This window comes from Pagrus pagrus (genome assembly GCF_965226575.1).
Source record: "Pagrus pagrus genome assembly, chromosome: 1".
NCBI classification, from domain to species: Eukaryota; Metazoa; Chordata; class Actinopteri; order Spariformes; family Sparidae; genus Pagrus; species Pagrus pagrus.
In genome coordinates this window covers 5437059-5450770 of record NC_140185.1, presented here as the reverse complement: position 1 = coordinate 5450770, position 13712 = coordinate 5437059, and the positions used below count along the sequence as shown (strand labels likewise).

At 40.1% G+C, this 13712-nt stretch overlaps 1 protein-coding gene across 1 annotated transcript in view; it reads right to left on the bottom strand.

Annotated features, from left to right (window-relative positions):
- chsy1 (chondroitin sulfate synthase 1) overlaps nt 1–8448 on the bottom strand; it is a 74207-nt gene extending 65759 nt beyond the window's left edge. The window contains exon 1 of the mRNA XM_084349280.1: nt 6843–8448. Within this exon, the coding sequence (XP_084205406.1) occupies nt 6843–7153 (311 nt within the window). The 5' untranslated portion in view covers nt 7154–8448. The remainder of the gene's footprint in view (nt 1–6842) is intronic.
- Nucleotides 8449–13712: the final 5264 nt, after the last annotated feature.

Genomic DNA, 13712 nt, shown 5'->3' with positions numbered 1-13712 from the left:
ATAACAACAGGAAATAAAAGCTTAAACTAACAGCCCAAAATCAAACAGTTGCAGAACCTGGTCCAAACACACATGTGCAGTTGTTGAAATGGTAAATGGACTTCTGTCGCGCTTTTCCAGTCTACTGACTGCTCAAAGTGCCTTAAAACACATTCACCCATTCACATACTGATGGCTGAGGCTGCCATGCAAGGTGCCAACTGCTCATCGGGAGCAATTTGGGGTTCGGTATCTTGCTCAAGGATGCTTCGACATGCAGATAGGGTAGCCAGGGATTCGAACCAGCAACCATCTGATTTTGTTAAAGCTCGGAGACTTTCTTCCTCCTCTCAGGACAGTTACAGAATGTCTTGCAAATCTTCTTGTCCTTCTTTTTCTCTGTGTTAATTGGCAGATTTCAAACCAACTTATACAACCACCAGCTGCATCAGCGTAGACGCTCGACTTGTTAAGTCAATAAAAGCAATTTGGATGAATATTATCGGTTTTATTTACAGGCATTAGTTTCACCAATACATATAAATAGCCAATATAATTATCCCAACATATATCATGCATCCCAATAATTTAACGTAATATCTACTCCATATGAACATGTTGTCTACAGTGAATGTATATTGTGGGTAAAATCTTTTAATTGATTTCTCCTTGCATCTTCAGCCAATTCAGAGTGCGCTTTCCTGACACAAGATTAGAAATACCTTAGTTTGTACAGTGGTATATGGTATCTGCTAGTTTGAAACAAAAGACAAACGCATATTTTTCACTAAAAAAGCTGTACGTGCTTAATCATCATTGCTCCATAAGCTGAGGAGGAGTGGAACCTCTTGCCTTACAGGCTGCGCCATTAAAGCAGCCACTCAGCAGGAGCTGCAGTCCTGTCAGCGCCATATTGGACGCACTCCACCAGTGTACTTCTGTGGCATTCACATCTTAATACAAAATTACTGTAGTCATGCACTTAAGTCTGAAGAAAAAGCATGAAAATATGCATCTCAGTAACGTGCAAGTGAAGTAAGTCACGCAGTTGCTTTGTACAGCTGTACTGATCAAAGGGCAAGAAATGCCATTAAAATCGATGCAGACATGGACACGAATGATGGTATTTTTACACTACACTGGGTTCATGAATGCATGGATGCGTGTTTCTGTCACATGCATGTAAGAAGGGAAAGTAAAAAATGCAGCTAAAACAGGCAGGGATGAGGGAGTGCAATGCAAAGTAAAAGGTCCAGCTTCCATTTGTGGAAAATTTGATTATCTTCCTTATTTTATGCTGACACAAATACACCACAGAAGGGGCAGACAAAAGCTACACACAACTTCTGAGTGAGTAAAACAACTTGAAGTAGATGTTTCCAGTGGGAGGTTCAGCCACTCAGTCAGCCAATGAACAGACAAGATAAAAGCTGACCACAGTCCACTGGGACAATCTTTGAGGCATGAAAACCTTTGATTAAACATAAGAATAAAAAAGTGGTGCAAAATAAAGTCAATCAAAGCTGAAGGAAGGCAGGAGAGCATTAATTGCCCAGTTGGGCAGTGTATAAGCACAGGGAGAAGCTGCAGACAGGTGGGAAGATTCTCATTGATAAAGTTACAAGTGTGGCTTCTCTAAGCATGACTGTAAAGTACAGGGTTGTGGTGATGGTTCCGCAGCTAAAGTACCACCAAAAGTAGAGGGAATCTTTCACATAAGAAAAACAAATTATTAACGATCTAGCTTGTTTGTTATTCATTACTATAATTCGTTGCATGTGCTGGTGACCCAGCAGAGAATTGGTTTCATTCAGTGCATTTACAATTACAGCAAAGATTTCAAGAAAGGGTGGGTCATCTGACAATTTTAGATGGTGATAGATCCTTAAGGTGTTCACAACCTATTTTTCAGGTGAAATATCATGTTCTGTTATTTAATGTCCTCCCATTTCTGTTTCCAACTTAACATAACCTCATTGACAAGTAAATCCACACTACGAGAACAAACCAAGCGAATGATGTAACGAGATGGCTATGGTGATTGGATTAATTGCTTCATGTGGCTCTTCTTTGGGTGACGTATTGCAAATAATGCAACATGAGATATAGTTAACGGCATGGTGGATGAGGAGCTTGTGCCAAAAAAAAAGAACTATCTTTAATGCAATGTTGTGTTTTATTGGCACAAATGGAGAAATTCATGGGCTCTATGAAGTCTGGCTATAGTCTACATAGCCCCACTTCTACAGTCTACTAACCCATTTCAAAATCGAGAGATGAAAGGAATTTAGATTGTGGCTAACCACTGTGATTAAATAAATCGTGATATTAATTTTTTGCCTGATTGCCCACCCCTGTTAGCAACTAGGGTTGTAACAGTATGAGATTTTCACAGTTCAATAACCATCTCAGAAAATATCACGGGATACAATATACAGTTATCATAATTATTATTATTAGTTATAACCACCCTTAACAGGATGCAAACAGAAAGTTATTTTGTTTGAACAAACTCCAAAATAGTATGTACTCCTGACAAACATTAAACTTGAATTTTTTTTATTTTTTTAACCAACATTATGTAGAAATTGGCATTTTGTGCAATTTGGAGCTTCTGAGTGCAGCACCACTGTTATAAATACAAATCCCAGGTTTGTGACAATTTGTCAGACATAATGTAGGCACTTACTACAAACAGAACCCAGTACATCATAACAAAAAAAAGTTACATAATGTGATTTTCAGTACAACAGAATTCAACACCCATAGATGAGCAAATGTACAAAGGTATGATGTCAAATTTCATTGCCCTTGAAAGGTCCTCTTAGTCCACGTGATAAAAGAAGCACTCACTCCAGATGTTGGGCATTTGAATCTGGTGCAATTAAAAGAATAATTTGGTTTAAAAGGAGCATTTTCCGTCAGATCTCGACATCTCGACAGTTTAAAACATTCAAAAAATTAACTAACCCTATCAACAGCGAGTGAAGAAGTCACAGGTCTGGTGTTATGTCCAAGGTGTCTATGTATTGCATTGCATATATATCCACTGCTAAGCAGCCCGAAGCCGCTAGGACAAGCTGGTGGTGGTGAGTCATTGTAGCCTCCTGTGTGCCACAGGAGAGGATGAAGAAGTTGAATCGGCTGGAGGGAACTTCTCAAGCTGGTTCAGTTGGCGGAAGTCTCTAGTGCGCACGCTCTATGGGCCGCACAATGCGTAAGCTATGCTGAAAGAACCTAGAGGTTGAGCATTTTTAGCTTCATGCGCCACTGACCAGCTTTCATAGGAATGAACGAGGGCTGTGTCCACTAGTTATAGGTCCATGGAACTACCGCATAGAACTTTACAGCCTCAGTTAGTTATTCAGTAAACTCAAAGATGCAGAAGGTCCAGAAAAATGACTTTTATCATGATCTCAAACAATAGCTCCTGAAAAGAAAACACGTCCATGGCAGAAAAAAGAAGCAAGGTAAAAAAAAGAAAAGCTAGACAAGAGTACATTTTGCCGTAGCTTTCCAATAATGGAGACAGCTGTGGGAGATAAAAGATGAAATTGCGACAGTTCCTTAGACCAGTAAGTAACGCCTAACGTTGGCTGTTTACAGAACCATATCTTTAGTCTCACTGACAACAAAAACTGGAACAGTTGTGATGTGACTGTTTTCTTGTAACTGTGGCGCTGCTAAAGGTGAGCTTAGTAAGCTGTAATGTAAACGTATACACAAACAGCACACATGAAGATCATACGATACGTTGACAGACTATTATTGTTCAATTCATCATATTGTAACCACTTGGCATTAAGGTTATGAGAGTGTTATGTAACTTCGCTATACATTTTTGAGGACATCACAAGGTTTATTACGCATGTCTAACTGTAGCAATGACACCTTTAGATACTGTGTACAGTAAGTAAATCATGAAATTCTTGCTCCAGGAAAGAGCAAGGAGCAGCTCTGGCCTCTACCATCATGAAGAAATGACCAGGCCTGCAGAGCTGGAAGATCCTGCTGCATCCAACACTGGACTGAGTGACAGTGACGAGTCACTATAAAGTGGCTGATGATCTCACTTATTTGTACTTTGTAAACCGTGTGCCCTGTGAAAAACATGTGGCTGTCTGATGAACACGTTTTTTCTCTGCAGTCAATGTTTCCATTATGTGACAATGTAAAATTGTTAGTTTTGTACACAACTGTTCCTTACTTTCTTCCTGAAAGAGCGCAGCTGGCACTGTGATGTATGTATTATGAGTACTGACATCATCTGAGGGAAATAATGAATAAATCATATCTTACATGTACAGGAGGCTTTACAAAAACATTCAAAACACTACAGAGTTCAAACTGTATATATCCTTATTCTCGTCTGCAGATGGTCTCATCAATAAGACCCCCCCAGTGCACATCTGTGTCTATACATTAGCATATCTTTGACCATCATCCCATGACACGTATTCTTTACACTGTGAACTTCTACACATCCCATGATGAAGAGGTTTGCACAAAACTGTATAGCTTTGAGTCTAAAACAGACATATTTGCTTATAACTTTATTGTAATTTTTGTATTCTATATTTATGGTTTTGACTGTTGCAGTAAGTAAGTAAGCCTTCATTTACTACAAATTCTTCCTCTAAAAAGGAGTGGCATTTCAGTGTCCACTGTTGGACTGATATTTTTGTCACTTAAGTAAACTTTGCAATAAATGGCAAAACATAAAAGGCTCTTTGTGTTGACAATAACTGAAATGAAACATTCCAACCTGCTGGAAAGGCTTTTGTGCCAGCTTTACTCAAACGTGGATTACAAGGGTTGTTTAGTATGCTTGCTGACACAGACCTGTGTTTGTTACACTAATAGAATGAGCTGTTCTCAGAATTTAGTATAAATGTATACCAATAAAACCTGTGTGACAAAAGAATACAGCTGAGCAATGGTGAATATATGGGTAAATAAATATAAACATAGCAGTAATTATTTAAGTCTTTACAATGTTAACAACTTGCAATAATGAAACAAATAGAAACTAATGAAATATATGATAAATGACAAAAAGGGTTTGAACTAAATATTGAAAAGAGGGGAAATACTGCCCCCTATTCATTTGAAGCAGGGAGCTGGAAATTACAAATAGATCCTTTAACACTGGCCTGTTTTAACAGAAAAAACAACTGATCGTACTACTGGTGAATATTCTGTCAGATACATTTCAGTCTAGATGTGTCCTCACTGAAACTAGAGACTGGAGAAGTCCTTCACAGCTCAACAATCGAACAAACATCAACTGTTAGCATCAGAGCCTTGGGACATAGGGAAGAATATTTTAGTGGCACATTAGAACACTTCATGAAGTACGGACATACTGTAGATATCTGCTGTTCTGGGTTGTACTTTGATTTATTTTTTGGGAAACTCCATCGTATTACTGAGGCTTGAACATATGTCATCAGTGCAGGAGTTGATGACTACATGAGAGTCATGAGCTTCTGTCTGAGGTCACAGGACATGTTCAGTAGAATTGTTGTACATGTCTCTACAGAAACATGACTGACTCAATATGACTCTGTGTGCAGTGCAGTGAGGAAAAGCAGCCCTCAGTCAGAACTCTGATGTGATTTTTTCATGTGGTTGTTGAAAATGAAAAGGTCTGAGAAGCCCTGGTTTGGCATACTGTCTGGTTGCCTTGTAGTCCTCTTGCAGGACAAGAAGACCCAATATACAGTATTGCGTTTTAGCCACTGGACCAGATGAGACACCTCAAGTCACCAAGCTAAATAATATCCTCTTAAGCCCTACTGACCTGCCTCAGTCAGTACAAACCCATTCTGTGCAGCACTGATCAAACCCACACAGCTTTATTTAAAATGATAGTGGAGAGCCTAAATTAGTACTGAATCAATTAGTCACCCAGGAGAGAATTAATTGTCAACTGTTTTGATAATTGAGAAATCATTTGTCAAACAAGATTACCAAACATTCCAACTAGATACATTAGAATAAATATACTGTTTGTTGGCCAGAGGAAGACATTTGAAGGCATCACCTAAGACTCTGGGATATATGGAATATGGCATTTCAAAATTGTCCTATATTTCTTAGGTTTAGTCATTAATTGATTACTTGGAAGATATAATCAGACTAACTGACAATGAAATAACTGTTATGTGTCTAATATCTCAAGGTTTCCAAAGAAACCAAATCTATCAACCTGAAGTTTGGAAAAGTGCTTCTAAAATGATGCAGTAGTGTAGAAAATATCCATTTGATGGCATGTTGCAGCCATAAAATCCACTCCAATCTTGGGTTTTACTATTTGTTCACATCATAGCTTCAATACAGAATCACAATATGATAGATCATTTTCTGATCATGTCAGAAGGAGCAGCACAGCATGATTTTACCCACCTGAAAACTACTTAAGAGGATATGCAGGGGATATGAGTTTTAAGCTGTTTTAATAATACTTTTACATTAAACACAACTTAACTGTGACGAGTCACCTGTCAGCAGATCAGAACCACGACAGATGACGCAGCACCTCATTTGGTACATTTAGGCATTTTCTTATGCATTCGCTTTGAGACTATACTGAAGGTCCGGCTGCTGTTGATCAGTGTGGACCGCTGACAATAGCTGACACTGTTCACTACCTAGTAACTGTAACGTTGCTGTATGTAGAGGCCTGTACACCAAAATTGCATCTTATCTTGGTCCATGTCCGTCCAGGTGAGCTGATAAAGAAGGCCACATTTAAGTGCTACAGAGTTAAAGTGATATTATTGGGCCGTTTTCTTCCATATAAGACACATAAGACCGAGAGCTCAGTGGGTAACTGAGAGGAAACACATCACATAACCTACCTGTGTGCCGCAACGGCTCGGCTGTTCAGGTACTTCTGGGCAGTCATGACACCGACGAACAGGAAATTCTTGGTTCTGGAGCCTGGTTTTTCGGTCGCCGGTGAACCGTTATCTTGCGGTGGCCATTGTACTCCGCCGTATTCCGTCCTCAGCCCTCGGTTCAACCCACAGCCGGCAGGGTTTGCTTTTCGTTTTTGACCGGCTTTCTTCAGCTCGGTCGCTTTGGGTAAAATGAGCCTGGAAGCCAGTGTGAACCCGACCACCAGTCCCAACAGAACACTAAACCATGCTCTTCGGCTTCGACCTGCCATTCCCCAAAAGTTCACCAGCCCGCTTTGTATCCGCACTGAATGCTAAAACAACGTATCAGTAAAAGCTAACAGTTCACTAAATAAAAAAACAGAAATAAAAACTAGCACAGCCGGACTGGTAGCGCTCTTGTGTCTCCAGAAACCCGGGCTCACACACACTCCCTCATGGTAGAGAAGCCCTTTTCTTCCAGTTGCCTACGTAGCATCACAGCAGTCTCCTTGAAGCCACCTGAACGCTTCTCTCCGGCTGCCCCGCTGATCATCAAGCTGTCCGTCGATATCGATCATCGGCAAACTTCAACGCCGATCGACAAATGCAGCAGGTCTTTTCTTTGCCTGGAGTAACGGCCCCGTAACCGTCATTATCTCGCCATCGGAAGAATATCGGACTGATCACTGATGGCGAAGGGTTTAACAGTGGATTGACCCAACGGAATTTCCGTAGCCTGTGGCTGGATGAATTTCTCGCGAAGTGGGAGGGTTCGTTGGTTCCGGAAGTGATTTTTTTTTTCTTTCTTCTTCTTCTTTCTGTATTCGGATTTAACTCGATTTTTCATCAGCGTCCTCAGTGTTGATGACACAGAGATCCAGGACTCTCTGGAATAAGGTTACGATCATATAATTAATACTAGAACCCCGTTTCAATTATTTAGACTTTGTTGTTTGTGAAATCATATGTTAGTCGTCATTCGAACAGCGAACGGCTTTATATACTACAACGACCATCAGCCTCAGCTGGCGTTGCCATGGGGAAGACTACAGAGGAACGCGTCAGCGCGGGACTGACTTCAAATCCCTTTGATGTCGCAGCTGATAATAAAACACGGCGCCACAATTCAAACGTCAATAACCTCAAAATTAAAAGTGAATTGATTTAAAGGAAATCAGTTCTCTCAACAGCGTAACCAGCGCATGTGACAATATTAAGTCCTGTGATTGGATGTTTCTTGCCGAAATTCACCATGGGACTCGTAGTTGACTTCTCCCTCCAACTGTTGTGTGTATGAGCGTGTAGTATTTATTAACGACCGTCCCCCTACAGAGGACCACTGAACCCATCTGTAACATTGAACAGATTTTTACAGTGACCACACTCTGGCCTACAACAACAACATTAGCTATGATTGTCATTAACATATCTAATTACTGTTATCATTTATTATTATTACCTTAATAATAATCGTGACACCAGATTTGATCATGGTCCGTCACTGCGTTAGTAGCGCCCTGAAAGCTAAACTGGACGGCAGAAATTAAAATAAAACCTACAGACAAGTCCAGTGCAAAAACTAAAAATGCATTGTGAACGTGTAAAGAGGAAATACATTGCAAACACGAGTGGTATATTTTTCCTTTATTATTTAAGGTATAAATACTTGTGTCTAATTTTGCGCTACATGACAAAAAACATAACCAAAACAGAAAAGCCAAGTAGAGCTTGGCTTCCAGACTATCTGGCACAGCTCTCTGCCAGCTCTGTAGTCTCCAGCGCCCTCATGTGGCTGTTGTCATCTACAAGCCGCTGGTGTCCGGTGAAAACTGTATCGTGTTGCTTCTGTTTTCCAGTTTACCAAGTTTTTCTTATGTTTCTTTATACATTACAACATTAACATCTTACAGACATTTCAGAAGATAATTCATTAACAAATTAATTATCACCAGTCTGTATTTGAGCTGCTGTAAACAGAACAGTCACAATCTGCTGCTGACAAACATATACGTATCTGTACACAGTACACACTATAAACTAGTATACCCCCTCTGAACATATACAGGTTTTTTTACTGACTTAATTGTCCAGGCTACAAGCCACAGGCCTGCCAGGTCTACTATAGATCACCAGAGCAGACGTTACAGGTTATTTCAAGGCAGTTAAAGAAGAGGTGCATTTTTTGTTTGTTTCAGAGTAAAGCAAGTGTAAATCAAACAAAACCAAGGACCAGCAGTGCAGGAAGTATTCAGATCCTTTACTTAGGTAGTACTAACATCCCACTATATAAATACACTATTACAAGAAAAAGTCTCAAAGCAGAAATGTAGATACAATGAGCCTCAGAGAACAACCTGTACTCCTACGCTGGATTGGAATTCTGGTCCTAAAAACACAAAGCTGGTAGTTTAGTTCAGACACATTGCTTTTATTAGAACATGTTGGGACTGTGTTTAATATACAGTGTGAACAGTGATATGATCAGGCTAAGAGATATACAGATTGAATATGATTAGTAGGATCTTTAATTTTGACATTACAGACAGGATTTATTCATTATTTCCCTCAGATGATGTCAGTACTCATAATACATACATCACAGTGCCAGCTGCCCTCTTTCAGGAAGAAAGTAAGGAACAGTGTACAAAACTAACAATTTTATATTGTCACATAATGGAAACATGGACTGCAGAGAAAAAACGTGTTCATCAGACAGCCACATGGTTTTCACAGGGCACACAGTTTACAAAGTACAAATAAGTGAGATCATCAGCCACTTTATACTGACTCGTCACTGTCACTCAGTCCAGTGTTGGATGCAGCAGGATCTTCCAGCTCTGCAGGCCTGGTCATTTCTTCATGATGGTAGAGGCCAGAGCTGTTCCTTGTTCTTTCCTGGAGCAAGAATTTCATGATTTACTTACTGTACACAGTATCTAAAGGTGTCATTGCTACAGTTAGACATGCGTAATAAACCTTGTGATGTCCTCAAAAATGTATAGCGAAGTTACATAACATCACATTTTGGCTCATCTCATTACAATAATGCCAAGTGGTTACAATATGATGAATTGAACGACATTATTTCAGGCTGTCTACTAGTGTATCCATACAATCGCAATTTAAATGAATCGGCTATAAATAAAAGCAACTGGACCAAACTGCTGAACCTTATGATCTTCAGGTATGTTTACATTATAGAGTAGCTGACTTAGTTCAGCTTTAGCAGCGCCACAATAACAAGAAAAACAGTCACATCCCGCCAACTGTTACAGTTTGTGTTGTCATTAGCTACACTAAAGGTATGTTTCGGTAAGCAGTCAATATTTGATGTTACAGGTCTAAAGTAACGTTGCAAGTTAACCTTTTTACTCCCACAGCTGTCTGCAGCATTGGAAAGCCCCAGTGAAATGAACTCCTGTCTAGCTTCTTTTTACATCACTTCTTTTCTCTGCTGCGGACGTGGTTTCTTCTGAGCTGATTTTAAGTTGTTTTTCTGGACCTTCTGCATCTTCATGTTTACTGAATAACTAAGTGAGGCTGTTAACTTCTATGGGGTAGTTCCCTCCAGCCAGCTCGACTTCTTCATCCTCTCCTGCAGCACACTAGAGGCTACAACGACTCACTATCGCCCCTCAGGCCAGGAGGTATTATTACAAGAATGGATGGCCTGAGAGGCTATTCCAGGGGTCTGCAACCTGCAGCTCTGCTGCCCCTCTGCAGTGGCTCCCTGTGGCTGTTCTATCAAGTTGTTTTAATTGAATGATCCTGAGTTAATATCATTGTGTTTTATGCTCAAGCCTGAGGGTTGATCGCTGTATGTGGCTGAGGATAAATAAAGAAGGATTAACTCAGAGTGAAATGGACTTAAATAAAATTTAAACTGTCCTGTGGTTTTATTTTATTTTTACTGTTTTTAAATCTCAGCTGCTGCAGTGTGTTTTATTTATTATCAAGTGAGGCTACTTTTTATTTCGTGCAAATTTACTAACAGAGAGGACTTGAGTAGATCTGCATAGTTCTGTATTTCTACTCTATTTCTATTTATATCGGGCTACTTCTTTTTTTTTCATAAATGCACCAACACATGGCATCATTGAACTGGAAATGTAAAGTTCAAGTAACTTATGCTGTAAGCATCAGTAGGCCACTGGAGAGTTACCACATGATGTGAAAATATAAATGAATGCTCATTTAGGCCTATTAATTCTCCTGATAGGCTAATTTAGACTTTCTAGGCTGTGTTACCTTCATTATAAGACACAAATATGTTTTGCGGCTCTTTTTTTGGCGAGGGATGGGGCAAAAATGGCTCTTTTGATGGTAAAGATTGCTGAGCCCTGGGCTCAGAGTCTACAGTGACTCACTATCGCCTCCCAGACCAGGAGGACTTATTTCAAGAGGGGACAGCCCGTCCCTGGCTGCTTAGCAGTGGATATCTCTGCAATGCAATACATAGGCATCTAGGACATAACAGCAGAAATGTTCATAATTGAAATTGATTGTTAGTTTGAGTCGCTTAATCTGATAACCAGTAAGAAATGCATTTTTTAGTAACTAAGATATTCTCTGAATTATTTATTTTCAGTTAAATGGCAGCCAGAGCATCAGTTGGTTGGCACTCCAGTCACTGCTAAGCCCACCAAGTCAAAAGTGTTAGTCTGATCACTTTCAGAGCCACATGGTTGCGACCAGCACACATTTTCCAACAAGATGATGACAACAATGTCTATTAATATGAGAAAATCCAAGTTGTTGTGAACATTTCAAAGTTTGAATGAATGAATGTATAAAGAAAATGAATGGGTTTAAATTGATTTGTTATTGACTTCCATTATAATAAAGCTTCAAGAAAGTTATTTTGCAAAGTCTTAATGGGATTGGAAAGTATAACAATAATACCTTAAAAGTAGGCAGTTTTGAATAGTGTTTTTGGCTGAATGCAGGAATGAGTAGTTAAGAGTTAAAAAAAAGCTTGAAAAAGTGTGAAAATGTTCATTAAAATTAATTTTAATGAGGAAAAATTTGTAGAAAACACTGAACATTTCTGAAGTTATGAATGGTATAAATGGGAACAGTCATAATGCGCCAAATGAGCCAAATATATTGATGTCTGTATATTGAAACATTTGGCACTGTAGTGGACTGTGAGAGCCAGAGTGTACGACAGCATTTTCTTTTGAAGACGTTTGTTTTTTTGTTTGTAAAATGGCTTATTTAACTGAATAAATCTTCTTTTTGTTACTCCCCTCATCCCCTGGCTTGGTGGATAGTAAAAGAAGCCTGAGAAACTGTTTGTGGAAGTTGTTTATCTCTGGTAGCAGCCGTGGAAATTACTGTTGTTCAGTTTTCCAGTGTCTAGCCTTTCCTGCATTTTTAAAGACTGGCAATCCTGGCCGGGGATAAAGTTCCCTGTTGGAGGTAGGCTTTTCAGGGCCTTGGCTGCTGATGGTTCGCCTTCCAAATTGCCTCGAGCCCGGCACGCTCCAGAAGATAACCAGGTAAAGTTTATGATAGGCAGAATCTGAGGAGTTCGTTCTTGTAAAGCTGGACAGGTAATAATTGTGTGCGGCATTGGGCACCAGTGTGAGTGTGAGTGTGAGTTCGGTAAGGCTGCCGTCACTAACTTAGGGAAGCAGACGGCCACGGTCAAGTCTGTCTGGCGGATGCTAAGGTCCAGGCAATGTTGTCATGTCCCGTCCCATTCACCAGATGTGAACTTAGACGTTTCCTAGGCATGAAGGGGTGTTATCGATGTTTCTGTAGGAACTTCTCTGTTGTGGTTGCACTACCTGGTTGTGCAATCCCGCTGTCCTTTTTGTTTGGAGTAAGTTGTGTCAATGTGTTTTTGAAGTGGCTAAGTCCCTTCTTTATAGGGCCTTTTCTGGCTGCCCCAAACTTCTCTCAGCCATGTTATGTCCTTTAAGTTTAAACAGCACCAGCTGAACTACTCCACCAGAGAGAAGGAGACACTAGCCATGCTTCTTGCCCTTCAGCACTTCCAGGTGTATGTCAGCTCCAGCCAATCCCCTGTGATTGTTCATACCGATCATAAACCTCTTGTGTTTCTATCCCAGATGTATAACCACAATCAGCGCCTGATGCGCTGGGCTCTGTTGTTATAGGGATATAACATCCAGTTATCCACCATAGTGGATCATGAGAGCCCCCTGATCATCCCCTGGCTTTAAGGGGACATAACATGTGGTATGAGCACCATCCCCTTGGGCCTAAAGACCTTGATCTGGCTAACGAGTGCATTTGTTCTGAAAGCAAGTGAAAGAAAGAAGAAACTTATTACTGTTCTTTTATAAACACAGCTGTATGCAAGATCTACAGCGATGAGCTAATGCATCCTTTTGTGGCTATGGAAGATTAATAACTGTAATATGACAATGTTTTAGTGTCACACCACCGTTGTGGAGCAGCTTCTTTCCTCAGGCTGAGACTCCTCTATTCGTCCTCAGCACTACACCATAACGAACATTTTATTAACATTTTATATAAACATTAACACCCTTCTTGACACACTGAACCTGAGGCTTTTTACATTGAACCACATAGAACCAGCACTCTTAAACTGGAAAGCCTGGTCTCAGGTCTGCTGTGAAATAGTGGTCTTCACTATATTTTCTTACTACTTCTGACCACTCTACAAGACAGAAACTACAGATTAGGCAGTAATGCTGTCCCTGCCTTGGGGCCCTTATCATTTCAGTCCACATTGTACTTTAGTGCTGCCAAGTCAAAACCATATTGGCAGAAATATAAATTTATCCTGGAATATCTGACCACGTGTAATGCTATGAAGCAAGTGTGGGTCTCCGTTTTGTGTGTTTGTCTGCTTCC